Source organism: Syngnathus floridae, chromosome 10 (assembly GCF_059516105.1).
Source record: "Syngnathus floridae isolate MCC-2025c chromosome 10, RoL_Sflo_1.0, whole genome shotgun sequence".
NCBI classification, from domain to species: Eukaryota; Metazoa; Chordata; class Actinopteri; order Syngnathiformes; family Syngnathidae; genus Syngnathus; species Syngnathus floridae.
The window spans coordinates 11662809-11683402 of NC_142422.1; the positions used below are offsets into that span (position 1 = coordinate 11662809).

Consider the following 20594-nt stretch of genomic DNA (forward strand, 5'->3'; position numbering starts at 1 on the left):
TCTACTCAATATTGACGCTTATCCACTTAAAAAAAATTGTCAATAAGATTGATGATTATTGGCGATGTAAACCGCTTGTCATTCGTTGGACGATTCAATTAGTGATCGTTGAGTTTTGATGAGAAATGTTCAGAATTGGCCAAAATAAACACGCATGCTAATGTTAGCTAATGCCAGTAGCACAATGGGCCATAGTATCATCATCAACATCCCAAATTGAAGAAAAGCAGAGCTGGCTGACGAGAGACAAATGCACATATGCACGAGACGTTTTGCTTTGTCTGTTTATTTGCTCCACAGGAGGAGACGAGAAAAGGAGTCGGAGTGATGTGAGGAGGTCCGCCTGTGCAGGAGTGACGAGGAGGAGGAGGATGGCAAACAAAACAAAAGCATAAAGACAACAACGAAATGGAGCCCGGAAGCAAGAACGCGTGAGTGCCAATTTTTCTACACAAGCGTCCTTTCACAAAGTCATTGCGGTTTTTGATGCTGCTGATTGCCTTTAATATTCTTTGGTTCAAAATGTTCCGAGCTAGTTTTCAGTTGTTTTAATCTAGGGGTGTTTTTTTTTTCTCGGCTTTGACAACACCAACATAGAAATAGAAAATAAGCGGGAGAGAGAGACATGGTCCTTAAATCCTTTACGTCCACACAAATCAATGTGGCTTCATATTTATTCATTCATTGAGATTTGGATCAAGAAAATAAAAAGCAGGAATTCACCCCCCGGGAAAAAAAAAAGAAGCAGTGTCGCCCCGCTCCCCACACTCCACCCATGCATGTTGCCTCTTTGAGGTGAGCCCGTATCGAACGAAAGCAGCATCTAATCATGAGACCCTCGACAAAACATAGAAGGGTCACATCGAACTGTTGATTCTGTACAAGCTAGTCCTCCCTAATAGCTCAATAAATAAATGAATATGTGCCATTGTGTAAAGACATTCTTACCGGAACCCAGGCCTAAATCCAACTCTTCTTATTTTTTTCTCAGCGCACACTAAAAAAATACCGGCTCATTTTGCTAACTCAACCGCTGGGTCAGTTTAGATTTTGAGCAGATTGAGTTACTTTTACCTGAGGTTGGGTTAGTTATTTTTGAGTCATAGGTTGCCAACAATCCAATACCTCGGCTATAAAGAACCCAGCATCGGCTCCGTCCCTTTTGGACCCAGCGCCGCGTTAGCTGCTTCACCCAATGCAGGCTACTTTCGACCCAGCATTTTTTTTTTTTTGCGCGCACGACTTTACAACCATGACACGTATTCTAGCTTTAGGGATTTTGAGTAGAAAAATAAACATTGTTCCCACATTGCATAAAGAAGCCATCAATACATCAATTCATTCAAGTCAGTAAATTGCTGTTTTGTTTTATCTCTCTCTATATATATATATATGTGTGTGTGTGTGTGTGTATACAGTATATATACTGTATTTTCAAAGTTTCTCACACAATCAACAACATGAGGAGAAGATTCTCCCCGACAGAGAAAAGACACAAAGTCTCTTGAACGCCGCCCGCCCCTCTGTTCCTCACAGGACACGATTCCAAATCATATAAAGAAATGCAAATGTGTCCGCACACAGTAACCGCCTCACAGTAATCAACACGTGAGCAAGGAAGACGCCTTGAGCTCCGCCTCCTCTATTCCCTGATTGGCTGATTGGGCAGCGCGCGTCCTTCGTAGGCGCTAGCTAGACCCACACGAGCTTGTTTTTCATGAAACCGACGCAGAAAGGATGAATGCGGGTCAAAATTGTGGTGAAATCCCAACCGAAAGTTAAGACGAAATGGTGAAAGAAAGAAAAAAAAATGCTAATCTAAGGTGTTATCTAAATTATTTACATCTATATAACAGGAGCTGGCACTGGCTGACCGGCCTTGTGTCCGCCTATTGCTGGTTACAATTTGGATATTTGTGTTTTTTAGGTCCAGAAGCAGTTTTAGGATGTTTGGCTTTTGTACATACTAGCTATAATAAAACAATCAAGATGGGACAAAACTGTAGACTTTCAGCTTTTACGGAAGAGGACGAATGGCACCGAAGGATTACAGTCCAAAAAAAAACTGTTCTCAATTTGACGGGACTCAAATCTTTACTTTTGTCTTCAGGAAGTTAAAAAAAACATGCTTGAGATCCAACTTGGCCATGGAAGAATATTCTGTTCCTTTGCCTTGTCTCAGGCGGCTTTTCGCAACATCAGCAGAGGTCTGGGGAAGCGAGGCGTATCGTTCTCAAAATGTACCATCAAGAAATGCCTGCCTGAATTATAATCATATCCAAGGTGCAAACCGCAGCTTTCGTTCGTGCCCAGGAAAGTCAAATTGTGATTTGGAACAATGAAATATCACAATGACATTAAGCGGAAGCTGAAAGTCTACACTTGAATGACATCTCGTTTTATTTCTTTGTGGTGATGTAGAAAATGCAAAATCCCCCCCCCCCCCCCGGTCCACATACTTCTGGACCTGACCAAATTTCATTGTGGTGCTGCGGATGAGCCAGCAGTAAATTCCATTTCAACACACAAAATCCCTTGGAAAGCATTCTGATCCAGGCCAGTACATTCAAATCATCATCATCTTCATTAGGTGAGGCTCAGCTGGGTTTTGGTTGCTGAAAGCTTTGAAGAGTGGGCCTCGGCCAACGTCGACAGTCCAGAAGGCAACCTCTGATGGGTTGGATTGCATCGGTGCAAATGAAGAAAAGAGAGAGTTCTGTCTTATTTATTCTCCCCTCCATCATTCGCCGCCAATCCTCCGTCTCGCCCCCGACGATGGTTCAGTGCAAAGTCTATACAGTGTCGTATAGTTCAGGTACTCCATAGGAACATGCATACAGTGAGACAGAATAGGAAGCACACTTATCTTTACAGTACAATCCTTAATCTGTGCAGTGTTATCGCTCGGGTGTGTGTCAGCGGGATCGGCGTCACGGAAATTGTGTTCATCATCTGACGGGGTCGGGGGGGGGGTGTTGCCGTAACTCATTAAGATGTAAGAAAGGTGAACACAATATTCTAACATGTAAACAAAGATGCCCCCCCCTCCTCCTCTCCCCTCCTCCACTGATGGAAATATGTTAATATCATACATTGAAACACTTTTTTTCTCACTCAGCCCATCCCGCATTATTATAAAATTATTCCTATTATAATCTTGGAATATGTTTTTGTTATAGGATGATGGGGTCGCATGCATGTATTGGCCACACAGCCCCCCCCCCCCCAACACACACACACACAACACTTGTCCCTCCCTCCTGTTCCCTGATGATAATGTCTGTGTAGCTCCTCATCCTTTCGACATGTGTTTACCTTTGGGATGTAAGGCTTACAAAGTTTGTTGCATCAGGTTGCATCCTTATCAGCACGAGTCCACGATTTCCAAAACAATTCATCCTGCCCGGATTTTTTTTTTTTTTTTTTTTTGATACCTGAAAAACAACAGGATAATAGATAGATATTGTATTATTACGGCTGACTCCCGGTCAGTTTGTATGGAGGAGTCATGTGACAGCCAGGAAGTCAGTTGGTTGCCATGGAAGCGGCTGCCCCCTCTTCCTGCTGCCCGGTGTTCTCGTTCTCCTCCTCTTCCTCCTCCTCCTCTTCTTCCTGTAGCGTGTGAGCGAGACCGGCCGGCGTGGCGGCGTCGCAGGCCCTTTGCTCACTCACTGGCGAGGCTGGCAGAAGTCCCGGACTGCTGCCGCCCGAGGCGTCCCCCGGATGTGTGGGCGGAGTCAATGTGGACGACTCTGGCTCCATACACAGTGTCATTTCTCCATCCTGGATAGATAAGACAGATTGGTAGATATATAGATGAAGTACAGGATGGATGGATGCACTGTTTTTTTTTTTTCTTGGGGTGGCAGTGGAGGGCCAAGTATATCTCAGGAAGTCCGCAAAACAAACAAAATTGCTTTTAAAAAATTCTTCTGAAAACACTGATAAAGATTCATGGTTTGTTCCTTACGGGAAACGGGTGGGAATGTTGAAAGAAAAAAAATCTGAAAATATTTCAGTGCCCCCCACAAGCCCCCATCTAGCTCCACCAATGTATGTATATGTATGGATCGTAAACTCAATGTGAGCTCACCTTGACATCCTCCTCTTCCTCCTGCTGCTCCAACAGCGGCGAGTGTTCATTCCCCACCACCTCCTCTCCGGCAGGAACACAGAGGCCCGGCTCCACCGCAGCCGCCGTGCCCATGTAGCCTCCAGCCTCCACCTGGTAGGCTTCCATCTGGCCCGTGTTCCACAGATCCACCAGGGGCGGGTGCACTTGGTGGACCAGGCTGTGGATGGTGCTGTTGGGGGTGGCTTGCAAGGAGTGGTTGGCACTGTGCAGCCGATGTTCCAGTGACTAGCAAAGCAGAGCGTGGAGATCAGATCGTCACGGAGAAAGAGCTGGGATTCACCGGGCAAGTCATTTTTTTGCGCTCACCTGTTGTTGCTGATACTGCAGGAGCTGCTGCTGCTGGTAATGCTGCATCTGCTGGATCTGCTGCAGCTGCTGCAGTTGGTTTTGCTGCTGGAGGTTAAATTGCTGCTGCTGTTGCTGCTGCTGCTGTTGTTGCTGCTGCTGCGACAGGAAGTGAGCGGCCGTCTGCCCGTCGTAACCCTCGCTCCCCACGAGGTAGGAGCCGGCGGGGGGAGACGCCACGCCGGACGGGTCGTTGTTGATGGGCTCCCAAGCGTCCGAGGAGGAGAGGCAGTAGTGTCCCTGGGAGACGTAAGTGTGAGGCCACACCTCGGCTGAGGAGTGATGCAAGATCTGGTCTGGAGGAAAGAACAATTAATCGGTAATCGGAATGATATACCGCCAAATAGGTAAATTGGCGTCTGCCTAAAAAAAAAAAAAAATCCCTATCGCTCAGACCATCTCAGTTAATAGCAGCAACATAATGTTGATTCATGAATTGTCAGATCATGACAGAAGCACTGTTCTGCTTTCTCTTAAGAGGCAGATTTAAATTGGACCCCAGAGGAAAAAAGAGCCACATTTCTGAGCTTGTTATTTGCTTTAAGAATCTTGGAATGATTTCATGCAAATGAAGCATCACGAAGCTTTGGGTTGTAAGGACAACAGCAAAGCACAACGGGAGGCTCATTAACGTCGATTGTGGCTAAACCATCTAAATGTGCTGCTTATGCAGATTCGGGATTGCAATTTGCGGGGTCCACACTTTGCCAAACGTTTTACCTCGACTGGTGATACTCTCCTGGTTGACCTCGCTCAGATGCGCCACGCTGCCCTGGTTTGATCCCGAGCGAGGGCTCTCGCCATCCATCGACGACCAGGCCAAGAGGGTCGCCTCGGAGATGGCAAATTGCTGCAGGATGCCTGAAGTCAAGACAGCAAAAGACACGGTTAATTGGCTGAAGAACTGACACCAAGAAGACGAGAGGAGCACTTGACGGTAAGGCTGAACACTTGATGAAACTCAAATCGACATTGCAATGTAGTAGGATGCAGTTTTTTACTTAGTGGGATTCTAATGGTCAATTAATCTGAAAATTATTTTGTCAATTAATTGATAAATCAAATAAAGCACATTTTAATTTCCATCCTTTTATTAAAAAATTGGACATTATTTAGTGCAAAAAGGGAATAGACAAATTATGATTAGGTTATTGCTTTGGTCCGGCAAAATGTTGGTCACTTAAGTAAATGTAAATCTTTTGATTTGATACAACACAAAAACAATCGTGCTTTCATGCAGGACTACAGAAATATTTACTGATGAGAAGGTGAAGTTATGATGATTTGGACAATTTTAAATTCCAAAATAGATCTAAACGATTTTTTTTTTTTAAATGAGCAATTAATTTGATAATTAATTGTTTTTTGTTATTTTAAAATCAGAACAATTTCTCGCTTGTTCATTACATACAAGGAAAAAGAACCCTGTATAAATGAATAATTGAATTGCAATACAGATTGGATTCTTTTTGAAACGGGTTCAGCCCTACTTGTCAGGAAAGACTTTGTCTTTGTCTGGCCAGCGTGTTTCCCAACCTGCAGCAAAGCGGGCCTCCTTCTCGCCATCGCTCAGGTCGCTGTAGGCGTCGTTCTCCAGCCGTCGCTCCTTTTCCCGCTCCTGGGTGGTGATGCGGGACTGGGGGATGCCCCCCACGCCCACCGTGGCCATGCCCCAGTTTTGCCACTCAATCATGTGGGCGACGCGGCCCTGGGCCATGGCCGTGGGTTTGGTCACTCTTTCCTTCATGGTGCGCGTCACGCCTGAGTCGGGGCGGAGCGGGTGATAGATGAGAGAAGGTTGAGGGACACAAAATGGAGAAGTGGCATGTGGGCAAATAGAAAAGAGGGGGAAGGGCGGACAAAGGAGAGAAGCGTTATTCCGGAGTGTGTCTGACGCTTTGGTGGCGGAGGTTTTGATGGCCTGTCACAATATATGAAGCCGGCAGGCTTGGACTGATATATTGCTTTTTCCATTTGATGGTATTGAGCAGCTAGTTAGGTCTTTGAGTGTGATTGATATGATGTTATTACACGCGCTCACCAGACAATTCATTATGTACGCCGAAACAATCTCAACTAATAAAAATCCAATGCTTTCTTTTGATTGACACATGCCACACAGGCATTCATTCAATCGTGCGTTCACTATTGTTTTGGACATTTTGTTTATTTTTAAGCTTCCAAAACATATGTGGGGAAATACGATTTAAAAAAAAAACGGCATTTGAACAGGGGTGTGTAAACTTTTTATATTCGCTGGAAGGTAATTTAATATTTTAAACAATCTTAAATATTCAAATTGAGTTCTGTAAGCATACGGTTCAGTCGAAGCCAGGCTGCGGTTAAATGAGGGTGCTCATGAACATGGATTATGAGAATAGCTGAATGATAAAGGTCATGGAGATGACATGAAATGAGACTGAGCCATCCTGGATTGAGCAGACCGAGGGAAGGAAGCAAGGAAGTAAGGGAAGGATGGGATGAATGAGTGGCATCAAGTCAGAATGTGTCCCCCCCCCCTCCCTCCCTGAGCTGCTGACTTCCGTAATGGCCATGCGTGCCACTGTACTGGCTCTTTGTGATGAGATGAACAAATGATGACAATGTTTGCGGACGTCCACACAGTAGAACGGCTGCACTGCACTCAATTCAACTGCACTGCAGAAAACCACTCCATCGAGCCAGTGTCGACTCGTGGCATTCGTAGCTGGTGGGGGCACCATAGATTCCCATACACATATAATGTCTAGATTTTATGTTTGTTTTAAAATATATATATATAACTAAGTGGATGCTCACTCAAAGCAGTAAAACTCCAGCGCCAACTTGTTATCCCACTCACCATCTGTGAGGTTAAAAGGGTTTTTACATGTTTTACGGGAGTAACCTCATTTGCCCCTTGTATGACAGTTAAAAATTAATTGAAATGGAAATTAAGTTACAAATGGAATTTAGCTAATGGAGATTAGTTTCCCTGGAATTGACTGGGTTTGACTTACGAGAGCTGGGGTGTCAAACTCTTTTTTTTCGCGGGCCGCATTGTAGTCATAGCTTCTTTCAGAGGGCCATTATGACTGCTACAAAACAAACTAACAAATAACTCGTTTTCAAATCAGACGAGTAAAAACTGGTCAAATATAATAAAAAAAAAGATGTTATTAAAAGTGAAGACAATTTGCAATTCTAGTATTAATTTATATTATTATATTATTATATATATATTATTATATTATTATTATATATTGTATTAGTATAGATTTGATGCACAATTTGTCTTCGCAGGCCACATAAAATGATGTGGCGGGCCGTATCTGGCCCCTGGGCCTTGAGTTTGACACGTGTACTAGAGGTTCCACTATATTAAAAAAAAAAAGCCTTTTGGGGGGTAATTTCCATATTGTTTTTCTCAGCATCTCCTTTGACATTCCAACACAGATTTTTTCATACTTGGCAAATTCTGCCAAGCAATAAGGTGAAACACCGAGAAACGAACTTATACTGGCTGCTAGCTCGCTAACCTTTTTAGAAATTAATTTGAGCGGTTTGGCAACAAAATATATGGAAAAAACACATTTGTGACTTAGATGTTGTACGTAAGTAACGTAGCTTCATGGTTGGTGCCCCACCAGTTTTCTCAAAAAAACGCCACTAGATGAAACCAAAAACAACACTGCACTGAAAAAAAAAAACACTTGACCGCACTTGATTAAATTTCACTGAACACGCACGCCACTTTGCACAAGTCCAAACATCCAAACTGATTTGAATTCAGGACGACACACAGACACCAAATCACACTCTAATTCACTTCGTCACTCACCTGTTCTCAGAGCAACACGCAGCACAGAGCACAGTGATGTCTATTGTCTTTCTCAGCCTGATTTCATTCCGCCAATGACTCACGCTGAGTCATTGACAATCACAGTGTGGAGGGGGATGGGGAGGGGGAGCAGGAAACGGAGGAGGTGAAGCAAAACAAAACAAAACTGGGGAACCCATTTTGGGTACCATGCTGACTCCAGTGTCCGCGTTGGGACGGAGCCAACATGGGGTCTCTTTACCGGTCACAGCACAGACACACACCTGACACACCTGACAGAGAAGACTTAGCCAGAGCGCCGATGCCGTAAGCGTTTGAGTTCCTCTTGAGGCGCGGCAGGATGGACGTGGTGTCCTCCATAGAAAGCTGCAGCAGACGGGAGGAGAGAGGGATGGCGGCGGGGGTGGAGAAAGAAAAAAATAATATGGACGGTGTGACGGGGCACACAAAGACAGTGTTAGGGAGAGGTGAGTGGAAGGGGGAGGTGATGGAGATGTTGGATTAATATCAATCGACATCGGCCAAAATCATAACTGCAAGTTACTGTGCGCTTATTGCTACTGTGCCCGCTCTACACGTAAAACAAGACTTGAAAGCCAAGGTGAGGAAAGTCAGGTGGGGGGGTGAAGAATCGACCTCAAAAGACGGCGACAAAAGGGACAATGGACAATGTCACCACACTTACATTGATCCCCTCCCATGAAAACTCTGAACGTCCATGCTGAGGAGGAGAGAGGGGTGAACATCGACATGCATGGCGAGGAGAGAGCAGAGATTGCGGTGGGAGGGGGACACACACGACGAGGCGAGATACAAGACACGGACGGGTTTTTCCGGGAATCACAGAATGACAGGGAGAAGGGAGGGAATTGAACAGCCATCAGTTTGGATTTGTTCACTTTGGACGAGCAGAAGGAATACGCAGGGGATGAATGAGCAAGCCACCTGCTCACTTACAAACGTTCTCACACCTGCAGAAATGGACGGAGTTTGCAAATTGCCCAGAATTTGCATCACTGCTTTTTTTTTTTTTGTCGTTTCCATTACAAACATCTCTCAGTATAATTTGGTGCACTTCAAGAAAACCATTGCAGCCGCAATCAGGAGAATATTGTCCAAAATGAGTATTTTTTTTTGTTGTTCTTGCAGTTTTTGGTCACTGCTTGTTTGTGCTATAAAAAGACAGACAAAGATGTCAGTTGTATCTGATGCAGCTGTCAGACCAACAACTGAAGCTTGCAGCGAGACCAACGTGTGTGTGTGTGCGTGTGTGCGTGTGTGTGTGTAGGCTGCCACCGAGGACAAAGACGATAAGGCGGGATTTCTCTTTTATCAGCTGGACACCAAGTCGAGCAGGACAAGCGGGTGGCTCTCGCCGCTGCCGAAAAGTCGATTAGCACGCTCCGTTTCAAGTCAAGTGCCAATCAAGTAAGTGGCAACATTTTTTTTTTGGTCCAACATTCACCTTGTGTGTCCATTCAGATTCAAAGGTGAACGAACTCATTAGAAATCAGTTGTGACAAGGTCAAGGTCGCTGTTGAAATACTTCACAAAAGCCAATTTGGCTATTTTTATGGTCTTTGTACATTAATGAACATGGCGATGAAAGGAAGTTATGAGCCTGAGCCAAATTACATCCCCAGCTCATTTCAAAAATGTTTTAAAAAAAAAGGTAATAAACTACAATTCAAACTGCATGCCGCTCTGTAACACCGAAATAAATACATCCCCTGGCGGAGCTAAGAGGGGGGGCCATGGGGGCATTGGCACCCCCTGAAGGACTTTGGGATATTTTCAGATTTTTCAGGGATTTTTTTTTTCCACATAGTGACATTATGCTGACTTTGGCTTGTTAGTCCCTCTTAATATAGACTCACGTAAATATTATGTAAGACTGATGTGTTTGCATATTTTGATGCAATTCCATTAATGTTCTTGTTCTTACTCCTCCTTTTCCGTGTCGTGTATTCTTTGTTCTTTTATACTTTCTATCTACCATCTTGGAAAAAAAAAAGTCTCCTAAAAATGATCATGGGTGTGGGTGTTTTTCTCTCTGCAAGGGCATGGCACATAAATAAATCATGGGATGGCTCTGCCAGTTCATTTGCTTTGAAAAGTGAGGCAGCGTTTTAGTGGGAAATGGCTTCCTCCCTCTCCAATGCCCCCGTCCCAGAGGACGAGGATGGGGAGGGGGAGGTTTCATGGGAATGGTGACTGACTTATCGGACAACCCGCGACTGCAATGAGCCTACTGAGCCAGACATTTGCTCACTCTTCCAGTGCTACGCGCGCGGTGGATATGGAAGCGCGTGAACGTTCCTCGTTTACTAAGCGCGAGCGGCGCCACTTGGGCAAGGAAGCTCCTTTGGCGTGAAACCGACCGCATCAAGTCGGCCGCGTCGCTTGCCCAGCTCGTCCGCCTGTGGGGAAAGTTGCGGCGGAAGGTGAACAAGGTCTTACCTGCTCGCCATCCTTCTGGACTGGCACGCCATCTGCTGCTGAGAGCACAGAAAAGGAGAGAGAGAGAGAGAGAGAGAGAGAGAGAGAGAGAGAGAGAGAGAGAGAGAGAGAGAGAGAGAGAGAGAGAGAGAGAATATATATTAAGTACATTTGCTCTTCTGATTCAAAACAAAACAGAAGCCACAGAAGAATGATTTGCCCACAAGATGAGTAGCTGTAGCTCGGAGAACATGAACTTTAAAGTCCAGAAGTTGTATCGGCTCCAAGAAATTTCTAATTTGTGGTCAATTAAAAAAAAAAAGTGATAGGGCAACAATAACTCATTTACAAGACCTTCTCAGATGGATAAATTAATGTTATTATTACCCCCACCTCCTCCCGTTTTCCCGACTGCTCAAATCCTAATTAAAACATTGGTTTAATTTGATAGTGTACTGCTAATTGGGTTTAAACACAGCTCCAGTCTCTAGGTGCCTGCTCTCTCTCTGTATCAGCAACTCTCAGAGGGGTGCACTCCCGTGTCAGCGCAGCGTGTGTGTGTGTGTGTGTGTGTGTTGCGGAGGCGATGAGGTAGTCAGCGCGGCGTTTGCCGATGATGAGCTATTCCTCAGCAGCGCCAGTGAGAGCGTTTTGGCTTTGCGGATGGCCAGTGATGTCTGCGACCCACTGACCCAGTGATTTCAAAACATCACCTCTGCTCTGTGTCTTCCGTCTCAACTAACAAAAAAAAAAAAAGAGTGACGCTCTAGACAATGATAACGTTTCTCCAACGACATACATTTACTGAAGCCGGTTGAGAAAAATAACTCCTCTAACTTCATTAACGGGAATTTTCATTTTCTGTAGCTCCGTGTCGATGGCGATTGATTTTACAACGGTGTCGCGGAGACGTCTCTTCCTCGAGAGGACTGAACCAGAATATGAATAGCGGCCGACAGGCCGGGCCGCGTCTCGTTTCATTCGATTTCATTTCAGGTGTCATTCTGACAGATGTGAGGCCATCAGCGTGAGACGGCTTCGTCTTGGCGGTTTTCGTAAGCTTATCGTTCCTGACGTTCATCTAAAGCAGTAGTGTCCAACTCTGGCTGGTGGGCCAAATTTGGCCCGCATAGACAAATTGCGCATCGACTTTATCAATACTAAACTTGCAAATTGTCTTCACTTTTAAAAAAAATAGAGATGATTTTTATTATCATTCATCTTTTTAAAATTTTGAACAGTTCTTAGTAGTCTCTGATTTCAAAACTAGTTATTCATCAGTTTGTTCGTGTAGCCTACACTGTATATAATATGAGATGTTCATACATTTATTTGGGTTGACAGTGATAATGGCCCGCCAAAGGAAACTATGAGTGCGATGCAGCCCGTGACAAAAACATTTATTTGACACCCCTGATCTAAAGCTTGGGAGAGTCTCTCCGGAAGCTATCATCATGAAAAAAGCTTTCTGCATTCCGGTTTTTTGATCAAACCAGGAGAAACACAAAATGCAGAGAACTGTATTCTATTGATTGTACAATTTGAAAAACAGCAGCATGGCCTCTTGTCTGTCCGAATGTACCTGCGGAAACAAAAGTGACTTTTGGGAACACCCTTTGTGGCTATCGGAAGACTTGGGAGCGTGCCCGTGGGAATTCACACAATCTCCGTTGTCGACGAGGTCGTTCCGCCCCAACTCAGCCAAACTCGCCTTTATTGCCCTTGCTTTGCAGACCGGCGCCGTCAGCCCACCTCTTAACCCGAATCCAGCATGGAGGCTCCCGAACTCCTCACCCGCTATAGAAACCAAACGCGTAGCTGATTTATGACGTGCTTCGACTCGTGTCATCTGGTATAAAATAACACGGACAAGGTGTCCTTATTAAAGAAAGCATTACTCTCAGCAAAAAAGCGCCAAAGAAACCGCTGATGATCTTCCCCGAGCGCTGGTAAAAGGCTGTCTGAGACGTTTGCAAATTTTACTATTAGAGCTGAACTGCGCGTGACCTGAGCCGGATTAGTCAGCCGTGTCTCATTTTTGTCGCTCTGGAGTACGGCGTGAGACGGTTCCGGCGTATGTCACTAAAACCATTTGCGACTGGCTGGGAGGGAGAGGAGCGTGTCCCAGATTCCATAAACATGGCCCGCAAACATAATATATGCACACCCACAAACTACTATATTGGGCCTACAGCAGAACGCACACAATTTATCTCACGCCGTTTGCCTCGCTCACGTTTTTTTTTTTTTTCAATTTCTCTGCTCGCTATCCTGCAGTCTTGTTTGTCCAATTAGCGGATTAGCAGTTAGTCTTCCCGCAACGTGGCTCAAGACCTCTGTAGCCTGCGGGTCTTCCGGCCCAACGGGCAGCACGGGACCCGTCTATTAAGTGCGATGCGCAAATCTTGAGATGGAGCCGAGTGTCTTGAGTGGGCGTCACGACGTCGATGCGTTTGTCAAGTGATGCTTCAGATGTCTCTGTTTGTGATGAGTTGGACTTGTTTGGGCTGCAGGCTCCTCAGATGACGGGTCAGTAGTCATTAGCAAGCATCTCCGTGGTTTCTAAGGCTATGGCACGCTCGCGTGTGGCTCCGCAAACCGTTAGGTGAAAGCAAGATTGCGGAGTTCCGCGTTTGAGAAGGCGGGCGGGATTTCTTCTTCAGGAGGAACAAAAACAACAACAACAATGAAGCACGTGACCGTCTTTTCCTCCTTCGGCGTTCCCCTGCTCCTCCGACGCACACACAATGGTGCAGCGCTGGATGTCATGGGGGGGATGGCTGCTTTAGCACTGCCGATGAGGAGCGGGAGCGAGGAGGGGGAGATGAAGGAGCACCGGGAGGAAAAAGAGGGAGCGGCTCAGGCTCAGCCGTGCGTAATGAATGACCAAAGATCTGCAGCGCTTGCACTGTCAACTCCAGCTCGGACCGGAGCGGCTTGACGGTTCGCGCTCAAGTGAGAAGCGCTTGACTGTCATCTGTCTTTTCTTGACTTTGCGCTTACCCTGAAGCCACACTGGTGAGGAACCGGGGTGCCTGCGGGGGGGGGCTCAGTACTTGTTTATCAAGACAGCTGCGGCGAAGCTATTTCCCACATAGGGGTAATGGCTTGGGTAGAAGCCCTCTCGCAGTGAGGTGTGCAGATGTGAAGTTTGGCGCGGGGAAAACAAAAATGTTCCTTTGGAAAGACACAAAATTGCAGGGGAGGGACACGAGATGTAAAAACACAGCACGGGTCATTAACTCGCAGGGGGGGAAAGAGATGCCTAAACGACACGAGGGGCATGAAAATGGCCCCCGGGACGCGTCAATAGCCGTGACTGCCGGAAGGTAAATATGTCATCGACTTCTGCACTGCACTTAGCGCGGTAACCAAAAACCTGTAAAGTCGCATCTTGCCGCAGACACGTTCCGCCAGCATCCATCAACCCGATAACAGCCATAAACGTCCTAATGGTCCGCTAAATGTAGAATGAACATTTAGAAGCTGATCTGGAAATGACATCCAATTGTGTTAAAAGGATGAAAAGCTGCAGGGAAGGGCAAAATCAGCGACTGATGCGCCAGGATGATATCGCGGTCTTTATTTTCTTGTGAGCCGAACATCTGCAGATAACAAAGATGCAATTAGCGCCGGTCACACGCTAATGCCGACTGCGTGTGCAATTGCACAGAAATTCATAAACACACTCCAGCGCAACGTTACAACACCCCACTCCGCCCCTCAGATCACCGAGCGGATACTCCAGCAATGAAACGCGCCCTTTTTTTTACGGCATTATTGTTTCATTTTCATAGCTCGCTCTGCGGATGAGTCAGATTGTTTACAAAAAACGCCTGCCGTCGGGCCCACCCACACACACAAGAGTGCAGGCCTCTTGACTCCGATTTGCCACTTAGACATGAAAGCTCCCGACGATAACAAGTTTGAGCCCACGTATCGACCTGTTTACATTTAACGTGAATTCCCGTGACCCGTCGGTGGTGACCCTCCGTCACATATGCTGTCGTTGCCATCCTCAGGTGAGGGTCGTTAGGCCTCGCCGTGTCTCAGTGCTGCGTCAATGACTCATTCACCTTGAATATGTTGATGGCATTGCCGAACTGGACCGAAGCCAATCAGACAGCCTCCGCCTCGGTCTGCCAGATTTGCTGGTTAACAGCGGGGATGCGTGGCGGACGTGGCCCTCGACAAACCAAGTGTGTGTAACGGTCACGGTTGTGTTCTTTTCGGTGGGAGTGGCAGGGAATCCCTCTCTGTGAGATATATATATATGTGTATATATTGTATATATATATATATATATATATATATATATATATATATATATATATATATATATATATATATATATATATATATATATATATATATATATATATATATATATATATATTATTATATATATACATATGTATATACAATAATGATTATTTATTTATTTATTTATTTATTTATTTCAAATTACTTGTATTTGACTACATCTAGCTGGCATCGACTAAGTACGTCTGATCCGTGTTCACGTCGCACTAACAGTGTCAGAAATCCGATAAGTATCTGATCTTTATCCACATTTGGAAGAGGCCCTCACCCCGGATTTTCTTTTTCTATCTACACTGCTTTGTATGGCGCCGATCCCAAACGTGCCACTTGGGTGTGAAAAATGCCAATCCAGCCTTGTTGACGCACACGATCCCGCCTGTACAACTTTGCCACCATGTCATCCATCATCAGCGTTAACGGTGACATTTTTTATTGTAACCGTGTGCACATAGTCTACAGCAGGAAACGACTGTATAACAGTTAAGAGCGTTAGAGATCGTGAAGCATGAAGTTCATTCCCTGACTGGAACGCTCTCTCTATTTTCTTAACCACGAGGCCTCAATCACATGCTAAATATTTATTACAAATGAAAAATATGAATTTCAAGCCTCGCTGTATTTGTAAATACAAAGTACCAGAACCCCGCAATTTGATATCCCCTGCATTGCTTACGTGTTGTACTAAATAGCAAAATCAAAATAGTCTGCGCAAGAAGGTGACTTATCAAGATGTCCCACTTTCGCGCTATTATTTCCATGTTGCTGCAGCAGCTTGCCCGTGCCAGCGCCGTTAGATACGCAGCGCAAACAATGCCCTGATTTAAGCAATGATTGATGTTTCTAGCGCTCGCAGGTATCATGTGACCCGCTAAATGGATGCGGGAAAACGCTTGTGATGCGTGGTCTCGAGCAAAGATACGGCTGATGATACCAACGGCGGCGCATCAATTGCGAGCCGCGCTGTGGCGCTGGCACAAGATGAGTCCCATTACTGATAATGGCTGTGGTAGTTTTGCTCTCCAACAACGTTGCCCGCCCTGCGCAAAAAGCTGATGCGCTGACACCAAGGAGAAATAGTTGACTGATTTCACTGTCAGATGTTTTGCCGTGGCCGTTCTTTGCTGACGGGGCGAAAAGGAATTTGCCCCTCCCATTGACTTCTTCTCAAGGCCTTTGCTCTTCGAGAGGGCTGATGGATGCCCCGCGTGTCACCGTCACGTGACCCGCTGACGAAATGTCGAAAAGCCCCGCCTAGTCAATGAAATTTGTAGTTTACGACGATCGATTTATCGATGGGAGCTGCCTGTGTCAACTGAATACAAGTGAAGTGCCGTGTGAGGCGTTACGGGACTTCCAGCCGGATGACATCGTAGAGTTTTTGCTCCATTTTGATTCGGCATGCATTGATCTGGGAGTAAAATGTCGCTTTGGACAACAACAAAATGCCAGCGTGCAAAAGGGAAATTCAGAGGTGATAAACAAGCGCGCCAGCCGACGTCTTATTGATTTTCTCATCTGTTCTACAAACGTACAATGCAGGCTTTCACTTCTGCGGAAGAATGTCGAGTAGAATAGAAGATGTATTCTCAGATGATGAAATTGGAGCGCCACTCCCAAGTTCTGGTCCTGATGGACCAGCAGCGCCTGTCTGAGCGCAGCGGGTCATGGAGAGTAGCCGCTATTGGTGACAGCCTCTTTCTAACTAATGAGACGTGAAGACGGAGGAGAGGGGTCTCTCTGTCTTGACCGCCCTCAGAAGCGTTCGTTCTTTCCTCAGTGCAGTGGGAGAGCCATCAGGTTAGACCTCTCGAAGGTCGTGCGGAGAAGGTCACGAGCAGCTTCTGGCAGATGTTTTTCCTGGACGCCGCTGTGCCTGCTCAGTGACAGCCGAGGTGTGTCTAGATCAGGAGAGGATGCCCAGAAAAGGCATGTGGTCCGCATTGATGTAGAGGGCACACTTGTTTCATAGTTTCAAATCTCGGCTCCAACCCTCCATTGGGGCGTTGTTCTCAATTAGACCTTGATTTGCACTATTCATATTTCAAATGATATTTTTCGTCTTACAAATTCCAGGGTGTGCCCCCACCCAGCATCTCAGCCGACGAGTGCTATAGAAAAGGGATGGCTGGATGACTTCCGTGTTGGCAGCGCTTCAGTTCCCACTCGCATGAATGTGAGTGCGAATGCTTTCCTGACTCATTATGTGCCCCGTGATTGACTGGCAGACTGGTCGTCTTGCCTTTCACCCCAAGTCAGCTGGGATCGGCTCCAGCTCAGCCAAGAGACGCTGAACAAGAACATTGGTACAGAAATGGATGGAATTACTTTACACTTATTTTCTCTCGTTGGAACAGTTTTGTTAGTCCTTTAACAAAAAATCACACTGGATCTATTTAAAAAAAACTGACTACTATCTGGGTAAGCTCTGATAACGATCTTCAAACCCACTTGTACTGTAGTGTAACAATTCACAGTTCATGGGCTGATTTGGGGAGGAAATTGCTGTCACAGATACATAAAGAACGACTACGCCGCACAGTCGGACTTAATGACCGAGTTACCGGAGGTCATCCGGACACACGGCGGCTACTCCCGCACAAAAGCCAGACCCGATCGGGCAGCCTCCTGTTGATCTCCACTCGGCGGTTCAGACTGCAGTGGAGAAGCCCGATCAATAGTGCACACTGAAGCTATTCTCACCCAGGATAAACACAAGCATGCCTCCACATTAGTCTGGCTGCTGAATCGGGCACCGAAGGGGGGAGGGTTACATCAGCATCACATCAGGTGCAAACACAACCTGCTGGAGATGCTATTGTCTCCATTGTTGTGTTTTGCATAAAAGCAAACAGGCGCCTTTGACACAGGAAGGCATCAAAAGTAATTCTGCTTGATCCTTTCTTTATGACACTGTTCAGTAGAGAAGGCGGAACAACGGTAACCTAGGGAAAAAGCAATAGTAAAATCGGATTTAGCTACGGTAAATGTTACCTTTGTATCAACAACACTAAAACGTCCTTTCGCAAATTTAAATTCGTTCCAAAACTACGTTCGCAAACTGAAATTGATATATTGCCCATTGTAATGTATGGAAATATAAATAAGAAAGTTACCTTGTTGTTATTGTTGTCTAGTTAAAAATAAATACAGTACAATAAAGTAAAGTAAAAACACACTTTACTATGAAGACATAACTGTGTTTGCTAGCGTATCACTCAGCACCAGATGAGCCTTCAAAATACAGACGCTATGTCGCTAGCTAGCGCATAATGCTAAAGCTGTCACCAATCTATCCACATCAGCAGTTGTTTTCCAACTTTTTCTATAATTTATGATATTTATAATAAGTCGTCTAAGAAGGCCTTTGTCATATTAAGATAGTACTTCCTTCTTTTTGTCAGCAGGACTTACTTTTGACTTTCTAACAACACTAACATAACTAGACGTTTCCATGTAGCCATACTGTAAGCTAATTGTCACTGCAATTGATGTGATATACTCTCTGCCCTCCCTGGCTAGTCAGTTCAATGTGGTTAGCAAAAATCCATATTTTAGAAGCAGAAATCCTCTTCTGCATGTCATGTCAGCAGGTAGTGAAGCTTTCATGACGGCAACAGTTTGGCCCTGACACAAATTCATCCAATTTCCATTACTTCCTCGGAACAATTGATTCAAATTAGAGTTTGACCTCGTCCCCAAATGAGTTGTTGATTCATCGACCTTGGAGGCTCCACTTTACTTTGCATTCCATTTTTCATGATCATAGCCCATTATCAACTCGTGTCACTTAAAACGTGGCATTGAAATTGGCTGTGCTGTCTTGTTGTATTATTTGCCATCTTTTTGATGCCGTTCAACGTGAGGACGAGAACAACGGCGCCCTTAGCGTCGCCGCAAGCTAGTCGCAATTCCATTATTTTCTAACAAATTGGACTAGCTTGGCTCTTGTGTCGACCCCGACCTTGTGCTGCTTCTCAGCTCTACCACGCGCTTAAATCAGGTGGAAGCCAGCCTGCTGCATAGAGTTTGCAGCCACCTCCCGGCCGCTCTGCTTTTTCTTCTTCGACGTGCTCGAGCTGGATATTTTTAAAGCAGCCCTCATCAAGAATTTACCTCGAGAGGATTGCGGGGGGGGGAAGAGCGCAGCAAGACACCGCAAGTCCTTTTACCTGCTCGGGACGTGCTTGACCCTGCAAAGGGCTGGGCTGCGTTGGTGGTGACATTGCTCCTTTGCCGTAAATAAGTTGAAGAGCTTCTCGCGCTAAGTGGCTCATGAATATTTAACGGCAGAGGAAGTGTGTTTATTTTTCGCCTCGAGTGTTGCGCTGCAACATTTCAACAAACAGTTGGTTGGACGTGACATTCAAGAGTCCACCCCAAGCGGTCGGCGCCCACCGTGTGCTTTGACTCTCACCTGAAGCCTCTCATCCATAAAAACCCCCCCACCCCTCGCCCGCACGTATTTGCCCCTCCCTCTCTCCACGGCCATCCGTCCGTCTCCCTTCCTCCTCTGCCGCTTGTCTGATGATCTCAGCTTCATCCCTATTATCGCCGCAAATAACAACAAACTGTGCAAGCGCCTCCGACAATGGCATTATCACTTTCGCCTTTTTTTTTTTCCAGCCCTCCCCATCTTCCTTCCTTGGAGCCATGCCGCCCTATAAATAAGCTCCCTCCTCTGCCTTCTCCATCCCGCTCTGCCTCCTACTCGCACACATATACATACTGCCAAACAGCATCATAAATCAAGGGATGGGAGGAGGGGTGCCGAGAGGTGGAGGAGGTGAGGGGGGGGTTACACACACACACGCACACATACAGCCACGTTGGAACACATATCGTCTGTGACATCTTGCCCGCATACAGTATGGAAGAGCCGCTGCAAGCACAGCTTTCTTAAACACGGCAAAGAGCGAGAAGCACAACACAGCATGCATGCATAAACATCTCGCATCTCTGGAACACCAAGCGTCACTTCTGCAGGACACCCCCATCTCCATCCCCATCCCACCCCCTTCTCCTTGCCCCCCCCCCCCCCCTACTTTTTTCCGCATTGAGCGAGCAAGAGAAGTGATGCTTACTCAGTCTCCTGGAGCCGATGCATCCCATGGTGTATTCACAAAGGCCCTGGATACAAGCATGGAAGAGTTAGCCAGACGCCGTGCATTCTCCCTCTTCCTCCTGCGACTCTCTTCCTCTTCGCTATGTTTTTTTTCCCCTCTCCCCTCCTCCTGTGCTCTCTCTTTCTCTCCTGCGCTTGCCCGGCCACTCATCCGTCCTCCCTCTCTCTCTCTCTCTCTCTCTCTCTCTCTCTCTCTCTCTCTCTCTCTCTCTCTCTCTCTCTCTCTCTCTCTCTCTCTCCGGTGCAGTGTCTTAGATCCGGTTAGTAAGTCAGTATGCCTGGAGGCAGTTGGCGACTAAATAAAGCGTTGTCAATATCGCCGGCAAGTTTGCAAGCTCTCATTTGCCGGCGCATGCTTAACTACTATATTTGCCTGGCTCGTGTGTAAAGAAAAACAACAATTAGATTGA

The 20594-nt window shown here is 46.0% G+C and overlaps 1 protein-coding gene and 1 long non-coding RNA gene across 9 annotated transcripts; one reads left to right on the plus strand and one right to left on the minus strand.

The window, feature by feature from the left end:
- Positions 1-270: 270 nt before the first annotated feature.
- Positions 271-20490, minus strand: fam131bb (family with sequence similarity 131 member Bb). 8 transcript variants are annotated; one of them, XM_088388235.1, is made up of 9 exons: positions 20144-20490; positions 10761-10798; positions 8986-9021; positions 8564-8666; positions 6017-6241; positions 5201-5341; positions 4442-4776; positions 4094-4360; positions 271-3783 (listed from the first exon to the last, which is right to left on the minus strand). In XM_088388235.1, exons 1-9 carry the CDS (start codon positions 20169-20171, stop codon positions 3526-3528), a joined length of 1431 nt encoding a protein of 476 aa, XP_088244361.1. In that variant the 5' UTR covers positions 20172-20490; the 3' UTR covers positions 271-3525. The 8 variants fall into 8 exon arrangements, with proteins under 8 accessions (XP_088244361.1, XP_088244357.1, XP_088244355.1 ...); XM_088388231.1 differs by lacking the exon at positions 8986-9021 and having other exon boundaries at positions 8573-8666; positions 10761-10795; XM_088388229.1 differs by lacking the exon at positions 8986-9021 and having other exon boundaries at positions 8573-8666.
- LOC148392443 (uncharacterized) lies at positions 4113-10520 on the plus strand. The gene is made up of 4 exons (XR_015861110.1): positions 4113-4422; positions 4593-4729; positions 5238-5417; positions 9589-10520. It is a non-coding gene; the product is annotated as an uncharacterized LOC148392443 (long non-coding RNA).
- Positions 20491-20594: the final 104 nt, after the last annotated feature.

What these genes read in the sequence shown, in the direction of transcription:
- fam131bb (XM_088388235.1), bottom strand. Translation starts at nt 20,171, where the DNA reads ATGGGATGCATCGGCTCCAGGAGACTGA. An exon ending in CATCGGCTCCAGGAGACTGA is followed by an intron (nt 10,799 to 20,143) that starts GTAAGCATCACT and finishes CTGTGCTCTCAG; the next exon opens with CAGCAGATGGCGTGCCAGTC. An exon ending in TTTCATGGGAGGGGATCAAT is followed by an intron (nt 8,667 to 8,985) that starts GTAAGTGTGGTG and finishes CGTCTGCTGCAG; the next exon opens with CTTTCTATGGAGGACACCAC.